The sequence below is a fragment of the Diceros bicornis genome, chromosome 4 (genome assembly GCF_020826845.1).
Source record: "Diceros bicornis minor isolate mBicDic1 chromosome 4, mDicBic1.mat.cur, whole genome shotgun sequence".
In the NCBI taxonomy this organism is placed as follows: Eukaryota; Metazoa; Chordata; class Mammalia; order Perissodactyla; family Rhinocerotidae; genus Diceros; species Diceros bicornis.
Genome location: NC_080743.1, coordinates 12,104,112 through 12,122,048, shown reverse-complemented (window position 1 = coordinate 12,122,048; position 17,937 = coordinate 12,104,112). Strand labels below are relative to the sequence as shown.

Sequence of the window (17,937 nt, the reverse complement as noted above, 5' to 3'; positions counted from 1 at the left end):
TACTATACAGGAATATTGTGTCCTAATGGAATAATTTTAAAAGTCAGCAATATGGTACATACCTTTTGGAAAGGACATTCATAGAAAATGAAAACATGAGGCAAATTTTAAATATTATAAAGCTGATGACATTTATTGCTTGCACTGTAGTACACAACAAGTATCTAAGGGCAAATTTTTTAAAAGAAAGACTCTTAGGACTTGCATAGGGAATAGTCTTCTGAGGGAACTGACAGATTTTCCCTCATGCAGTCTTAGCCAAATTTACATCATTATTATTCAATGGACACAGAGAAGCATTCTAAAGCGTGGGGTAAATAAGCCTTTGTAATGCATTCATGCGTACAATATTTATTATTATTATTATTGTTTTTGTGTGTGTGTGAGGAAGATTGGCCCTGAGCTAACATTTGTTGCCAATCTTCCCCTTTTTGCTTGAGGAAGATTGTCCCTGAGCTAACATTTGTGCCTATCTTCCTCTATTTTGTACGTGGGACACTGCCACAGCATGGCTTGATGAGCAGTGTGTAGGTCTGTGCCTGGGATCTGAACCCACAAACCCCGGCTCGCTGAAGTGGAGTGCATGAACTTAACCACTATGCCACTGGGCTGGCCTCAATATTTATTATTTTTAAACAAAAGAAAATCCATATTTGGAAAATCTATGTGAGGCTTGGACAAAAAATCAGTACAACTATATCTTTGAAAAAATAGGATTTGGGGTGCAATACACCTCCATGGATTTATGTAAATGGATGGAAACTTTGGTAATGGTAGCAATTCCAACATTGTACTATGCATAAAATTCTAACACAGCATCTAACACTGTTAGCTCTGTGATTGTTACTATGGATAAAGCCAATATAAGTAGCCATTAGTGTCAGAGAGATCAGATTCTCTCCCACCAATTACATTAACTAAAAAAAAACCATATTAACAAGGGTTTTGCCAATTCTATTCCACAGTAAAAATTAAACTGGGACTTTTTAATGTGTAAAATTTAATTTCTTTTGATTATGGAAATGTGTCCTCTGGAAGTTTTAAAACATGGCAAGCATTCATTTACAATCTTCCCACTTATATGTGAAATCTGTGTCCCTTCCCTTTGAATCTGGGTAGGTTGTGACCCAAAGAGTGTGGCAGAAGGGAACTATGTTTTTTCCAAGGCTAGGTCATAGAAAGCCACATAGCTTCCTCCTTGTTTTCTGGAAAACTGGTTCTTGAAGCTCTGAGCTACCATCTAAGAAGTCCGACTAACTTGAGGCAGCCATGCTGTAAGGAAGCCCAGGCCACATGGAGAGCCTACATATCACATAAAGGCTCTCCAATCAAATGACCCAGCCAAGGCCAGCCTTATGGTCATCGCAGCACAGGCACCAGACGTGAAGCCTCCAGAGGATTCCAGTTCCCCAGCCGATGGAGTAACCCCCAGTCATTCATGTCTTCTCAGCTGAGGCCCTGAACATGGTGGAGAATCACACCATCCTCACTGTGTCTTGTCTGAATTTCTGAACTGATAATCCATGAGAATAATAAAACGATTGTTGTATTAGAGGACTAATTTTGTTATGTCTCAACAGATAACCAGAACATCTCGTAGTACAAAATGTAGAAAATAAAGGAATAAATAACAATTTAATAACCTTTAGTACTATCATATAATCACTGTTATCATTTCTCTGTGTGTTTACTTCCTTCCATTCTTCTTCCTAGAAATGTACCTTCATGAAACTAGATACAGCACCGACTAATATAGCAAAGCAAATCTGTGTTTGCATACTGATGGCCCCTCCCTACACTTGGGACATGTTTTTTAACCACTTGAGCTGTGGGGTATTTTTTTTTTTTGGAAAGTGGAGATAATAATGGTATCAATCAATCGAGGATCAAATGGCATAACGTATGTGCAAATGTTTGTAAACTCAAGATCTTTACAAATGTTAAGTTTTATATTTATATTAAATGTATCACCCACAAGATTGGCCTAAGTCTATTAGAATATTCACCTCGCGTCTCAGTCTTCTCTGTCCCCAAAGATGTTTAATCATGAAATACTTCAATTTCGTCACCTGTAAGATCTGAGTTGGGTAAATTGTTTTCTGTGATATCTTATCCACCTCTAATATTCTAATGCTCCCTGAAGTGTCCCATCAAGAACCAAGGCAGAGCTGAACTTGGTTTGGAAAGAAGACTGAGTTTCTGGATGTGAAAATAGAGACATATAAATAAATGTTTTAATAATGTGTTTGTCTAAGTAGTTTTTTTCTTCATCAGCCCAATTTACCCAGCACAGTAATTGTTATAGCCTGATTGTGTTTGTAAGGAAAAAAAGTAATAAAAGCAGTTTTGTAGTCTTCGAAGAATATTAAAGTTTCTTCTAGGACAAGGGATGATGCAGGCGTTCAGTATAAAATGTATTTAGTTCCAGGCATTAAAATTTAATGGACTAGAGCTGCCTCATGCATCATAGACACCTTCAGTGAAAGGACCCATTAATCAATATAAAAATAAGTGCTCATGAAGGTTCACACCTACATGCCTCTTGTTGAAATAATTCTGAATTTATCTTCACAAAAGATATCAATTATTAAAGTTTTCAGTGTGATGGAGATACTTGATTTTGCTTGAAATTTTGAAAAAAAGAAAGTAAAAAGAGAAGGAACACACTTTTAGACTGATAACCTGTACTCTTGCCTGGATAATGCCTCCAAATTTGCTTTTGATCTATTTTTTCTCATCACCTCTGCTGACTCTTCTTCTACTTACGGGTTTCCCACAATAACTTTCTACCTCTGAGCATTTCCAACTGGCCTTTGACTATACTTGTCCTCTTATTCAATAATATAGTGATGATTTAACAGGGAGAGGCTCATCAGAATCTCCGGGTTTTGGGGGAATGCAAATACATGCTGTTTAAAAAACAAATTGAATATTATAATTCCTTTAATGTGTTTGCACTTACATTTTATTTACTTTAAAATTAAAAAAAAAAACATTTAAACAGACTGTGAATTTTTATGTTTATCCAAAGAGGCGAGACTTTAAAAAGATTGAAAAACACTGTTGTAGAAATCTTCCTGTGATCCTGCCACTCCTCAAGATACTGCCCAAGCTTTTGCCTTTTGAAGGAGCAGTCAATATTCATTTCCCCATTTTCCTAACTCTATTTATTTTCAGCCCATTTTTATATTTTCTACTCCTACAAATTCACTAAAATATCCCTTAAAGAGATATCTGACAATTTCCTAATTTCCAATTCTAACGGCCAAAATTGGACAATATTTTGTCCCATGTCAACATGATTCTTTCTCCTTTGAAGTACTTTTCTCCTTCCTAGTCACCCTAGAATGATAACTTCATTGATTTATTTATGTAACATATATTTATTGATGAGTATACACCAGGAATTGTTCTAAGTGCTCAGAATAAGAAGTTTAGGTCTGGTCCCTTCCGTGGTGATGCTTATAATTCCTATCACAGATCACAAACCAGCTACAAGGGAAAAATGTGTATATGGTTTGGCCAGCACAGTATTTACAATTAAAATTTTAAATTAATGGCCAACATTTAAATATCAGGAAACTTCACATAATATCTGATTCTCTGAAATTTTGGGCAATACTGGGCTTACATTCCTACATGGCAATGATTAGCTGAACAGTGACTGCTCCCTTTATGTGGGGCCTAAGTTCTCTAATTTACCACAGTCCCCACCACTTCTTGTATCTCAAAAATATTGAGTCTGTGTGTGAGTTCCCATTTAATGTTGCCATATTATCTAACAGCTTATGTTATCTGCCTCATTCCTGAAGGCATGTGAGATCTGTGACCCCCAATTTAGAGGAAGATATAGAAAAGTAACCAAGTAATGAAATATAGACTCATTCACAGCATGATAAGTTAAGTACAGGGTACCAAGAGAGTACATTGGAGGGGCACCTAATCTAGCCTTGGGAGGGGTCAGGGAAGGTTCTCCAGGGAATGTTGCGGTCTAATATAAGAATTGAGGGATAAGTTAACATCTTCAGATAGCATCCTATTAACTTTTTATTGAGAACATGGTAATTTAGAAAGAGATTATGAAATATTTAGTTACTAACAAGAAATGTGAGTATAAAAAAAATCCATCTTAATGATTGCTCTAATTTGTGGGTATACATGTTCTCTAGTTCCTTAAAAAGTGAGGATCAAGTATTAAACAGTGTTTAAAAGCTGCAATTAACTGAAGGATTTACTTAAGTAGGCAAACAGTGAGATTTTTTTTTTGAGAATTTTTTTTCTGCAAAAAATTTATTTGAAGATAAAGATAAAATATCTTGACAAATTCTCATTTGGGGAAAATGCAATCATTAATCAGGAAACTTTAATTCTTCAGATAAAAAGGCAACTTGGATTTAAGAAAATATTTTGCTTTGCCCTCTAAATTAGTGGTTCTCAACTGGGAGTGATTTTGTCCCCCAGGGGCAATATATGGAGATATTTTTAGTGTCACAACTGGGGATGGGAGAGGTGGCTACTGGCATCTAGAGAACAGAGACCAGGAATGCTGCTAAGATCTAGCAATGCACAGGACAGCCCCCCACTACGAGGAATTATCCAACCCAAAATGCAGTAGTGACAAGGCAGAGAAATCTTGATCTAAACAGAAAGGATTCAGAAACTATGAAACACATGCTTTGGGTCCTGGATTTTAGGATAGTTGAAAAAAAATCTCAACTTTGCAATCACATATGTGTGCTAAGGAAGAAAAAAAAAATCAGGAAAAAGGATACAACACTTTCCAGGCTATAAATCACCATGAATAGAAAACACAGAGTTTCCCAATAGGAATAGTTGTGTAGCAATAAGAACCTAGGTCTAGGGAGCCAGACAGACATAGGCGTGAATGAAATTTTTCCCCCCTTCTATGCCCTTCCTCTGTGTAATAAATATATAAAATGATTTCTTCTGAATGATTGTAATGAGATCTTGCTAGAAATCTGTAGAATGGAATAAATAACCATTCAACATCTGCTTTTGTCAGATGAAATGCTAAGAAAAAAAGTTGCCACATCAAAATGCTACTTTTCATTCCCTTAAGAAATTTCATCAAGTGGTTTGTCTGTGTATTGAAAGAGAGGTCTGTGTGAGGTTAGATTAGATGTTCTAATAAGGTTTTTTTTTTTTGCTAAGGAATTTTCACCCTGAGCTAACATCTGCTGCCAATCTTTCTCTTTTTGTATGTGAGTCGCCGCCACAGAATGGCCACTGACAGACGAGTGGTATAGGTCCACACTTAGGAAGCGAACGTGAGCCACCAAAGTGGAGCATGCCAAACTTAACCACTAGGCCACCAGGGCTGGCCCAATAAGCTTCTGTTCATTAACATTTATATTTAAGACCTTGAAAACTATATATATCTCAATTTTTTCCCCAAAGTCTTGTGTTTCATTTTAGGGGTACAACTTAGAAAGCATACAAAGAAATATGCCCCAAAGTGGAATCCAAATATGAAATATGACAGGAATCTTGTAATAAAATTCATTAGGGTGCAAAAATAAAATATTAGAAATCTATTTATATTTACTTATATATAAAGATGATAAAATTTTACTAATATTTAACATAAAAATTTGCACTGGTGGTCTCAGTCCATATATCAGTTGGTCATGTGTCACATACAGTACCCAGAGTATAATAAATAAATACTTGGAATTCCAAACGGAGAGGTATTGAGAGTTGCCCCTCACTCTATTTTTAGTGTTAAGTACATGAGTTCGCATTATAGTTTATGAGTCAAATTAAGTAGATTTATCAATTTTAACATCTAATTTTAACTGAATCAACCCTTTAAAAAAATGACAGATTATCTTTAAAAGATTCCTGTGAAGAAACCACAGATCAAATATATATTACTTATGTAAGAAGAAGAAAAGAAAAATGGCAGAACTGGCATTTTTCTTTCTACTAATCTGAGCTTTTTGTAAGCCAAATTTCTAGGTAAAATTAATCTAATCATATTTGAAGTTAAATTTGTCAAAATATTTTGGTATTATCAAAAAGAATATTTGAAATACGATTTATAGCCACAAATTTTGACAGTGTTTGCCAAACAGTGTATTTTGCCTTGAGCTGGTGAGTTTTGTTCACAATTATAATTTATGAACAAATATATACATTTTGAGGTGCTAATTTTTATATGGCATATGATACAAAAATGTTTGGAGTCCATTGATCTAAGTATAGATCCCATTGCTTTGATGTTGTTAGGTTACATATTCTCTTCTCTTTAGAAAGTAATAGTCCAGAAGACATGGTCCATTTCTTTTTGTTTTTCTGTATAAAATGGTTGACACATTAAATCTCCAATAAATATTTGTTGAAATGAAAGTTGAACAATAATACTCACTTGAGTACTTACCTATGTGCTAGGTATTTTGCTAAGTACTGCAAATATTTTGTCCTTTTTAAAACTCTAAATCACCCAATGAAATAGATAATTCTACTTGCTCTATTTTCAAGAGACAGAGGGAGAGAGTAATTTGCCAAAAGATGCACAGCTAGTAAATCTCAGAATTGAGAGACGAACACGAGTGGTCTAATTCCTAAGCTGACAGTCCTTATTAAGCTATATTATACCAATACATATCAAGTATTGTTTGTGCTAATGTTTAGATACTCTCAAGAGTATTTATCAAAGATCTTGTACAGGTCCTATACACTGAGGAATCAAATAAAAAGACTCTCAATGCTCAAAGTTCACAGAACAACATGTGAAATATACAAATAAACAATCAAATGTTGTAATAAAAAAGAATGTGAATTTGTAATTGAAGCCCAAAAGAAAGTACAATAAAATCTGCTTGGAAGTTCAGGAAAGCTCAAGAAGGCTAAATTTATCTTAGTTTTAAATAAGTAATGTTTAATTATTTATCTATTTATTATTTAATTTAAATAAGTAATGATTTTTTTATCAGGAAAAGAAATTAAAAAATATTTAAGCAGAGGAAATAGCAAGAATAAAAACACTGAAGTGTGAAAGTGCTTGACCTAAAGAATGGAGTAATCTAAAACAGTGCTTTTCAAATTTTAGCCTGCAAACATGTCAGCTGGGATTTAAAAAAAAAAGCACCTCCTGGTTGAGTAGGGTGGGGGTAGAGAGTGAGGTTCTGCATTCCTAAAAATCTCTTATTTGAGACAGATGCTATTGATCTTCTGACACAATTTGAGTTGTAAGACTTGAACAGTGATCTTCAACATGTAGCCTCAGATTGCTTGCTTCAAAATTGCTTGGGCTGTTTGTTAAAAATTTAGATTCCCAGACTATGCTAGATGCACCAAATTAGATTGGGGTGAGATGGAGAGAGAAATATCCATTTTAAACATGTAGGTACCACCGGATTCTCATGCACATTAAATTTGAAAACCATTAGGGCTGGGAAGGCAGAGACTGCACAAAAAGAGTTTGGAACGTGATTCCAGCAAAATTCTGAATTAAGGGATCTTGAATATCTTATTTAGGAATTTGAATTTTATTATATAGGAAATGGGCGACAATAGAAAGTTTTAAACAGAACATTGACATCATATATTTGTGTCTTATGCAGACCATTTTGGAAGCAATGAAAAAATAGACGTGGGCACGACAGAATAACTTGTATGAATTTTCCCCACTGACAAGTAAAATCTATAAAATGGAACAAAATATATGACACAACTGTTCTCAGGCACTGAAGAACATGAACAAAGAAGTGTGATCTTTGGGAGAAAGGAAAGATACAAAGTGAGCCCCCACAATATTCCATGACTGCCCTGGCTTTCTGCCTGAGATACTTTTCTGCCACAGAAGAGAAGGTGGGAGGGCCATTTTACTGAGTTGAGAATGAAGACCAGATTTCTGGGATTATAAAATGGCTGTAATTTGTGGAGCAAGGTAGCTGAGCCGAGAAGAAGCTGCACAGAGATAGGATTGCAAAAGTCTACATGGACATTCACTATAGGTTCTTGAGTTGGGCTACATAAGCACAGAAAAAGACTGTAGGATGCAGAAGAGATCACCTGATTTATGGCAGAAAGGTGAATGGCAATGATACCAGATGTCAAGCAATGCTAGGAGATTTTAGAGTTTACTTTAGACTTTACTGAATAGCTTGGGCATTCAGGTGAGATATCAAAAATCCATGCCTTAGGAGTAAGAAACATATTCAGGAGTGAAGACCACATCCTAGAGTGAGAGGTATGCCATTAGGGTAAATTCAAAACTGAAATAGACCCATTCTAACAAAAATCAAATCAAGACTGATTAAATTACATGAATCCAGCAAAAATGTAAGTGCTTGCCAAAACAAAACTAACAAAAAACACAAGATCCTTTAAAGGAAAATGACATTGAAGATTTTCTATAAAAAATTATATATAATGTATGACATGCACTAAAAACTCAATATGTGAAGAAACCAGAAATTGTGATATGTAATCAAGAGAAAAAGCATTCAATAGAAACAAACACTGAGAGAATCCAGATGTTAGAAACAATAGATAAAGCATTTAAAGGAGTCATTAATGATAGATTCAAAAATTTAAAGGAAAATATGGAAAAATAAAGGAACAGATGAGTAAACATAGCAGAGAAATTGAAATTATGGTTTAATGCCAAGTGGAAATCCTAAAACTGAAAAGTACAACATCTGAAATGAATAATTCTTAGTAGATTAGCATCACATGGGAGATGGCAGAGAAAACGTTTTTTGAATTTTAATTCAAATAAATAGAAATAATCAAATTTTGAGAAGAGAGAGAAAGAAGATAGAGGAAAATGAATAGAAATTTGGTAATCTGTGGGAGATTATCAAACAATCTAACATAAATACTTCAAAAAATAATGGTCAAAATTTCTGAATTTGATGAAAACATAAACTTTCAGATTTAAGCAGTTCATTGAACTACAAAAAGTATTATACAGGGAAAATCATACATAGGACTATTATAACTAACTTGCTGAAAACCAAAGATATTTTCTTTAAAAGACATGAGTGTTTAACACAAAAATTCTAACAATATATTAGAGTTTATAACATGTTTAGATATAATGTATATGGCAACAACAGTAAAAAGAATGAAGATAAAACAGAACTATACTATTGGAAGGTTCTTACATTTAAAATGAAGTAGGCCAATATTAACAGGCAGTGTCTGTGATATACTGAGATCCATAGGATAATCAGTAGAGCCATCAGTCATAAAAACAATGCATAAAAACTTTTGCTCTTTAAATGACACCATTAAGAAAATGAAAGGCATGCTACAGACTGGGGGAAATTCTTACAAAACGTATATCCAACAAAGGACCTGTATTGAGAATATATAAAGATACCTTACAATTCAAGATAACAAACCAAATTTAAAAATTGGAAAAAGATTTGAACAGATCCTAAACCAAAAAATATTTGGTGACAAATAAACAAAGCAAATCTATCCAACTTCATTATTCATTGGGGAAATGCAAATTAGTCATAATGAGATACTAATATACATTCAACAGAATGGCTAAAATAAAAAAATACTAACCGTATCAAGTGTTGACAAGGATGCAGAACAACTAGAATTCTCATACATTGCTGATGGGAATGTAAAATGATATAGCCAGTTTGGCAATTTCTTATAAAATTAAACATGCACTTATGATGTGACCCAGCAATTCTACTCCTAGGTATTATCCAAGAGAAATAAGAATACATGTTCAAACAAAGATTTGTACATGAATGTTAATAGCAGCTTTATTTATAATAGTCAAAATCTGGAAACAACCAACAATCAAGAGATGAATGGTTAAACAAATTATGGTGTCATATATAAGGGAATACAACTCTGCAATAAAAGAAATGAATTACTGAACACACAATAACATGGATGAATTTCAGTAATTCGTTATGATAAGTGGGAGAAACCATATATAAATGAAAACATACTGAATGGATTGCATTTATACAAAAGTCTAGAAAAGGGAAAACAGTAGTGATAGAAAACACATCAATGGTTTCTAGAGGCTAGGTAGGATGGAGGAGGGAAATGACTGCAAATGGTATGAAGGAACTTTTGTATATGACAGAAAAGTACTATATCCTGCCTGTGATGATGACACGTGACTATATACATTTTCAAAAGTCGTCAAATCGCACAACTAAAATCGTGAATTTTATTGTGTATAAATTTTACTGCAATAAATCTAACTTCGGGGAAAAAAAAAAAACAAAGCAAAAAAAATGTATGATGGCTAACCAGCCGCATGACATTAAAAACTAAACATCTGCTCCACTCTTACTAATGAAAGCAGAGATACCCCCGCTGGTAAAAAATACCCAGCCCTGAAGCAGGCCCAGCATGCCAGGGTGTGGAATTGCAAGAGCTGCTGATGTGGCCAATAGAAAGATGGGAAAATTACAGTATTTGTTCTGTGAGTGTTAAGAACACAATAAAGTTCAATTGCAATATTTTTTTAAAAATCCAAAGCAATATATATAAATAACTCTTCTGTATGCATCAAAAATATTAAGATCAAGACAGGCAAGGGAAGGGAGAGTAACTCCCTCAGATTAAAGGAGACTACAGAAACAAGAAAACTAAAAACATATAATTCTGGATTGAATCCTAAACCAGAAAAACATAAACATCTATAAATGACACTATTGGGATAACTGACCAAATTTGAATTTGGGCTATAGATTATAGTATCATATCAGTATTAAATTTTCTGATTTTGATAATTGTATTGTGATTATGTAAGCGAATTTGCATTTTCTTAGGAAATAAAGACTGAAGTATTTAGTAGCAATGGGGCATATTATCTTCCATTTACTTTCAAATGATTCAGAAAAAAAATAGAATGATAACGGAGATGGGACAAATGTAAACAATTAGTAAATCTGAATAAAGTGTGTATAGGAGTTTCTTGTAATATTCTGGTAAGTTTTTTTGTTTGAAATAGTATTAAAATATACGGGAGAAGGAAATTGGAGCCCAAAATGAATTAGATACTGCAGTGGTTCAGGGAAGCAATAATTAGAACTAGTTTTAATGTGACGGTAGTGTGAACGGCTACTTTATACCGTTTCCGTGTTTAAACCAGAAAGGTAAATTTAATTTGTTTTCACCTTTGTTAAAGAATAAGTAGAGTAATCATGCATTCTATTATAGCCTTTTAAGAATTTCTGCTTATCTTGTGTCCTAAGATTCTAAATTTATTTAAACTTGCTATGAAAAAGTTATAGTCCATATATCCTTCCGTAAAATGTAAGAAAACAGAAGAAATAGAGCAAAGAAAACTCTAAAAGTGGAAATTTAGTTTTGATAAACAGAGGTGGAAGAAATATATTCTCTAAAGATTGCAGCACTAAATCATTCAGAACCCGTTTGTGTGGCTGTGTCATACTAAGTCTTAGGAAAATGAACTAACATAGAAAGAATCTCCCAGACCCGTCAGAGTCAGAATTCATGGTTTCCCATTCGGCCTTGACTATCCGTCACCCGCTTCCTATTCCTTGGAGCTCTTCTACTTTCCCCTCCTGCCATCTAGCAGAAAAGCCAGCCTTAGACACTGTTTCCTACACACTGAACTCAGCCTCCACTCAAGCTTCGCAGGATGATTGGTAGGTATTAAAGATAAATTAGTGCCTAACTGATGCCTTCTCCCAGAAGGAATCAGAATTGACTAGGCATTGACTGGGCGTGAAAAAGAGTGAGCATTAGAGCATTTGCACTGTGAATCACAGGAATATGTGAATCTGAATCATGAGGATATACAGCTCTCTTCCTCTACAGTGATAAACTCTCTAAAGGTAGGCGGAGGGATGCAGGACAAAGTGATCCTGATATGAGCAAACAACTGACCCCCCCCACACACATCTGCACACGCAAAACTGAAATAAAATCCTGTCATAGATTTACACAAAATTGAGAAAGAACAAAATATGCAATATGACAATGAGAATCTTGGAGTATGAGCCAACTGTATTTGATTCTAATCATTATTCTAACATTTACTAAATAACTAACTTTATTCTTCAGTTTCCTTTTCTGTAAAATAAACACTAATATGCATCTCAGTGAGTTATTTCAATGGTTAAAGAAATAATGTACATAAAACCTAGTGTGATATTTAGCTCATAATAAGTACAGAGTAAGTAGAAACATGATAATTAGAGAATGAACAATTTCAATTTAATTTATATATTATATAAATTTATATTTGTGACAATATTAAGGATGTATCCCAAGTCTGAGTATCCCAGTTTTTCCAATACACTTTTGTATTTACTTTCTGATCAGGTACTGAGAATAGGTTGGAACCAGGAACTGACATAAGGAAACAAACAACTGAAGCAAGTGTAGGAGAAATAAAAGAAGGAAACTAACAGGAACTCTAGAGATATTTTTTTATTAAGGAAAACATGCAGAAAAAGAATGCAGCTCCAATGTGCTTCTCACATCCTCAAATGCAACCTCATCTCCTGCACAGAGGCAGCTTGGTCTCCTGGTAAGGAGCCCTGGCGAGGGAACCTGACTGGCAGGTCTCACATCCTGGCTAATCACTGGCTAACCATGTAACCTTGGGGATAGTAATAGTATTCACTTGCAGGTTCTTGTGAGAATTAAATGTTAAACAGGGAAAGCATTAGAAAAGTATGTATCTGGTATATAGATGATACCTGCTCAATAAAGAGAAAGAAGTCCATCCAATAATGTAACGTTCTGGTCACCCTGAATGTTTTCCATGATTACTAATTTGCCAAAAAAGAAGAAGAAGAAGCCTAAAGACACACATCATCCTTGGGTCTAATACAGTCTCTATGGGAACAAAAATGCTGTACCTTGTAAACTGCCAAGTGCAAGGCTGTAAATCCATTTTTTGTCAGTCGAGATGGGCGGAGCCCTTTTAACATAAGGGTTCGAATATGTGACTTGTTGCCTTAAAGAGAAAAGAGAAAAACAGTTAAATTGTTGTGGGGGTGGACTAAGTGACTTTAAAATCTCTCTTTGACTTAATGATAAATGTCACACTGATGTATGAAAATGGCAGACTGCTGTTCTGCAGGCCATTCGTAAAGTTTTCTATTAATTGACAGCCTTACTTAGTGAACATTTCTATAACACTTATACAACTTTGTATCAATGTTGTGCATTTTCATGCATTTGTCTTACATGTTTTATTTAATATTCTCATCATCAGATGGTTTTAAAACATAAAAACATGAAAAAAGATCTTAATAAACCATTAGTGAAATTGTAGATAAAAATCTAATTGTACAAGATTTCTCAGGGCATCATTAGCAGTAGAGCTTATTCAGATCAGAGAAATCTGGAGGACACGACTAAGGTTGGGAAAGCATGTTTAAACTTGGGAGGAAGATGTGTTAAGTAGAGTCTGCTAGTTTGTTTGGGAGGAATGGTTAAGGGATATGGTTAGAGTTGATACTTACACTTTAGTGTTCTATTTAAAAAGCTAAGTTCAGTGAATACTAGTTCGGATTAACAAAATAAATATTAACAATTCACTGGGGTTCAATAAATTTATTGAGTACCTACTATATGCCAGGCACCATCCTGGGTGCTTGGGACATACAAGTGAACAAAACAGAACAAAATATGAGCCGAATTAAATTCTTAATCTTCACTTTGAGATTTTATCTTTGGCTTTTATTACCTCCCACATATCTGACTGCAGATTGTGAAGGAATTGCTTGATGATATTTTGGGGAAAAATGCTTTTCTGATTTCCAAGCACACTAAGTGCCTTGGTTCAGGATAGGACACAATGAAACTTAAATTCAGAACTAAATCAATTGGAATATCTGCCTGGTAGTTACTGCTTCAACTATAGGTTATCAGGGTTGTAGGAGCAAAGCAAAAGAGAAAATTGAGTATGAATAGAATTCTCTTGTAGACTATTAAGCAGCTCAAATCACTGACCATATATACATATAACTAGTTTATAAAGTATTGAGTTTCAAGCACTCACCTCCACAAATGCAACATAAATGAAGTAGAGACAGCCCATTTTCTGTGCGGTAATTTAAATTGACTTTACTGAAGGCATCATCAGAGCTGAAAAAAATATTTTACAGATGATCACAAATTTCATCTTTTAGTTTATACTATTTTTCCTTTGAAAAATTACAAACTGGAATCTTGTTACATAAATTCAGAAATATATCTTTTCTAGGATTCTTTTGTACCTAGAAAGAAAATGTTAAATATACCTCTATTTAAAGAATAGTTAAAATAAAGAGAAAATCGTATTGAAAATTTGATATATCAAGTTTAAATTAAAGACTCATGCACAGTTCTGTGTTCTATGTATAATTTGAACTTTTCAGGGCAACTTGAGGAATTAAAATTTATGTATAAATAGAAAACAGAGACACTTAAAAGTAAACTCATTTCTCTCACACTCAAAATTTCACATCACATTTATGGAGAAATTCAAGAAATTCCCTCTCTCTCAAAGAAAAGGGGGGTATCATTTGACAAGAGATTGGAGAAAAGAATACAGTCCCAATGTATTACAAATTCTGCCTGAAGCAAAGTTTCCTTGTACTCTGACTGGGTCAGATTTCACAGATAAAGAGGGTCTAAGCTCTGATAGGGTTCTATGATACCATCCCAGGTGAGGAGTGGTGTTAGTGATTCAATTAAAGAAATCCTTGCCTTTGTCTGAACAAATACCATCGTCCCAGGAGGGCCCTAGAGATCCATAGGTAGCCTTTGAAAAGGAATGTAAAGCTAAAATTCGTGACCTCTTGAGGTCTTTGGTACTCCCAGGACATTTTTCAGTAGAAATGAGATCATATCCTTGGCCTCCCGGGTCAATTTCAAGCTGCCTCCTGCCTATTTAAGCCTCCAGCTGCTTTAGTGAGAGAGCATAGTCTGCTGAGTGAGCCTTCCATATCATTTGTAAAGTACTTACACTTGAAAGGTACTATAAATTCAGAACATTATCATCAAGGCACCCAGTTAAGAACTTCAAAAGCTATGGGAATTTTAAAATAGAAAAAGAAAATGTGCTATTCTCCAGGGTGCTGCTAAAAAGACAAAACCTTTAAATCTAGTGACATTGAAAGATCTCAGTGAAATGTTTTAATTAGCAATGGCAAGCCCAGTGGTTTGTTTTCATAGACATGGGAATATTCTGGAACTTTCCCACCCTCCTAACTTTTTTGTTTTCCATGTTTAACTTCCGAGCGGCAAAGTTCACAGACATGCTTACTTACATTGAGAAATATAACTCAACTTGCTTTGGAATGCCATACATAGAAATACAATAAACTCCAACGAGTCATTAGTACAAATGTTAATAATACAATATAGGAAGGGCCCCAGGATTTCATGAAAAATAGTTAGGAATTTAACTCACTTCTATTTGCCTTTTCCCCGATCTCAATGAAGGATGCAAAAAAGAAATTATTTGTGATGAAAATACCACTGTTTTAAATGTCTGCCTAAAATGAGCCTAATTTGAAATAGTATAGCTATTTTATGGTATGTGCAGTAACTTCACAAAATAACATGGTTCCTGGAGATGTGTGGCCTTTGCCTGAGCCCGGCTTCTAAACTCTCACAGCCAATGGTACCAGAGATGTCTTAGAGAAATCAAGGTGTACACAGCCTCCCAGACCTGGAAATGCATCCACAGAGGTCTCCCCTGTGGTTACGATTTCAAATAGGACAGGTTTCCTGAAGAGCTGAACTCTGCTTTAACAGCTAGGTAGACTGGATTTTTCTCTTAAAGTTTCTAGGAAATCTCTGTCCATAAATAAAAAGGGAAAGAAAAGCGTGACTAAAAATTGAGGATGTTGACTGACAACGATTTGGAAGCTCTGAGCTGCTCTGGCTTTTCTTCTTTGGTCCTTCCATTATCCAGCATATGAAACACACAATAAGATTAGGAGACAGAAATCAAAGTATTGGGGTGGGGAGGAGAGAGAAGCCTTCTGTTAAATGTAAAGAACTATATAACCGTTGGCCTAAGAGAAAAGCAGGGAAAGAAGTTCTTTCTTTTGGGCTAACTATAATGAACTTGACGGCAAACACTGAAAGAAGAAAAAGCCTGGGAGCTCTCCTGTAGCAATAAACCCTTGAGAAAATTAGTTTTTCAATGTGTATCTCTAATATTTTATAGCAATACCTGCCATGTTTTGATGTTTTAAAAGTGGAAAAAATCATTTCAGCACTGTAGATAATCCTTAAAAGCTTGGTCCTTATATTTACACCAGGATTGAAATCCTATCCTGCTTCTGCCTTTTAAGTAGATTTTTTTCCCTCCTATTTGGGCAAGTTATTTAACCTCTTCAAGCCTCAGTTTCTTCAATTATAAAATGATTAAAGTAATACATATGACATTGTGCTGTTGTGAAGAATAAATGAAGTTAAGTGCTTATTACAGAACCTGGCACATGATATGTTATCAGTAAATGGTTATTTTATAGTTATCACTACCAACAGTATCAAGTTCACTGGGAATGTACAACTTTCCTTTTGTAGTCTAAGTCTTGGGAGAATTTTAGCACAATTTTCAAATCAAGTTTGACCTTCTTCGACCTCTTACATTTGACAACCTGTAAAATTCCTGATTTTGACCATCATCTCTACAGATATAAGTATGCTATGCTCACAGGGACTCTCAGGCTCCTAGAAAATGTCTGACCTTGCCTGCACATGTTTTTAAAAATGGCCACCAAGTTCCCTATTGTGACACCTCGCACCCATCAGTGATTCAGAGCAACTACTAGAATCACAGTGCTGTAACACAAATCAAGCAGCATCATTACAATAAGGAAGCTATTTTCAACACTAGAGATATTAAAAGAACAGCAAATCCAGAGGGGAATAATGGTTGTGCTGAAAATCATTTTATTGACAAGGTAGCCTCAAATGCTTTCTTATTCCAGGATCTAACTTTGATGAAGCATTCAGTCAGTCTGGCACAACACCTACTGAAGACCTACTGTGTGCTCCACCTCTGTTCTTAACGCTCACTTCAGGTTGTTTTCAACAGTCAGCTTGATATAAACTACTCACTAGTTCCTGGATCCTTCAAGTGCATCAGTCCCAGGAATATGCATGCTAGATAGGCTCCCGCAACTGACTGTAGCATTAGTCCTGATCTCTAAGGCCCCGATCAGCTTTGCAAAGAAAGTAAACCCTGAATAAACCAAAAATATAAGATGCTAATACCCATTGCTTTATTTAAAAAAAGAATAACACTAAATGGATATGTATTGTTTACCTAAGTAAAATTGAAAGCATGAATTATATTAGTGACTTTTTATTCAACAATTCTTCCTTAGCTCACTGAATCTTACACTAGATTTGACCATTCGTAAGTGACTCAGTATACAGTCTTCAAGTTCCCTTGCTCAAAACTGGGCTGCTGCCTGTTGCTTTTGTTCTCTTGAATTCTATCCTCCTAGAACTCATGCAACTTCTATTAATGCCAACAAAATGAATCAACAGAGAATAGACTCCCACAATATTTGGCAGTCAAGTGCTATTTTAATAGTACTATTTTTATCTTAACTTTAATAACTGGAATGTAATTTTTTTTAACGAGAGTTACTTTGGGGGCTTTATTTGAATCCTAATTCTGACTTCCCATTAACTTCTAGTCAAACGTTTCTGTTTTGATACATGCAATTAAAATATTCAAGATTTAAAAGCAATCATTCCTAGGAGAGATATTTCATTTTCTCTTCTTTTGCCTCTTCTAAAGGAACTGTGTATGTCAAATTCACTGCCAATTGAGCATCACTTATGTATTCTAATACCCTAAGCTCAATTTATTTTTTAATTTCCCCTTACATTTTTCATCACCTGCCATGCCATACTGTAACTTAACATACCCTAATGAGTTCATAGTGCTTGCTGGGGCATGGATGAAGTTCCTAATTAAAATGAAGTCACTAT

The 17,937-nt window shown here is 34.7% G+C and overlaps 1 protein-coding gene across 1 annotated transcript in view; it reads right to left on the bottom strand.

Moving 5' to 3' along the window:
- TNNI3K (TNNI3 interacting kinase) overlaps positions 1-17,937 on the bottom strand; it is a 270,883-nt gene that overhangs the window by 245,653 nt on the left and 7,293 nt on the right. The window contains exons 3-4 of the mRNA XM_058538296.1: positions 13,994-14,079; positions 12,846-12,943 (exon numbers count right to left, since the gene is read on the bottom strand). Of these exons, the coding sequence (XP_058394279.1) occupies positions 12,846-12,943; positions 13,994-14,079 (184 nt within the window). The remainder of the gene's footprint in view (positions 1-12,845; positions 12,944-13,993; positions 14,080-17,937) is intronic.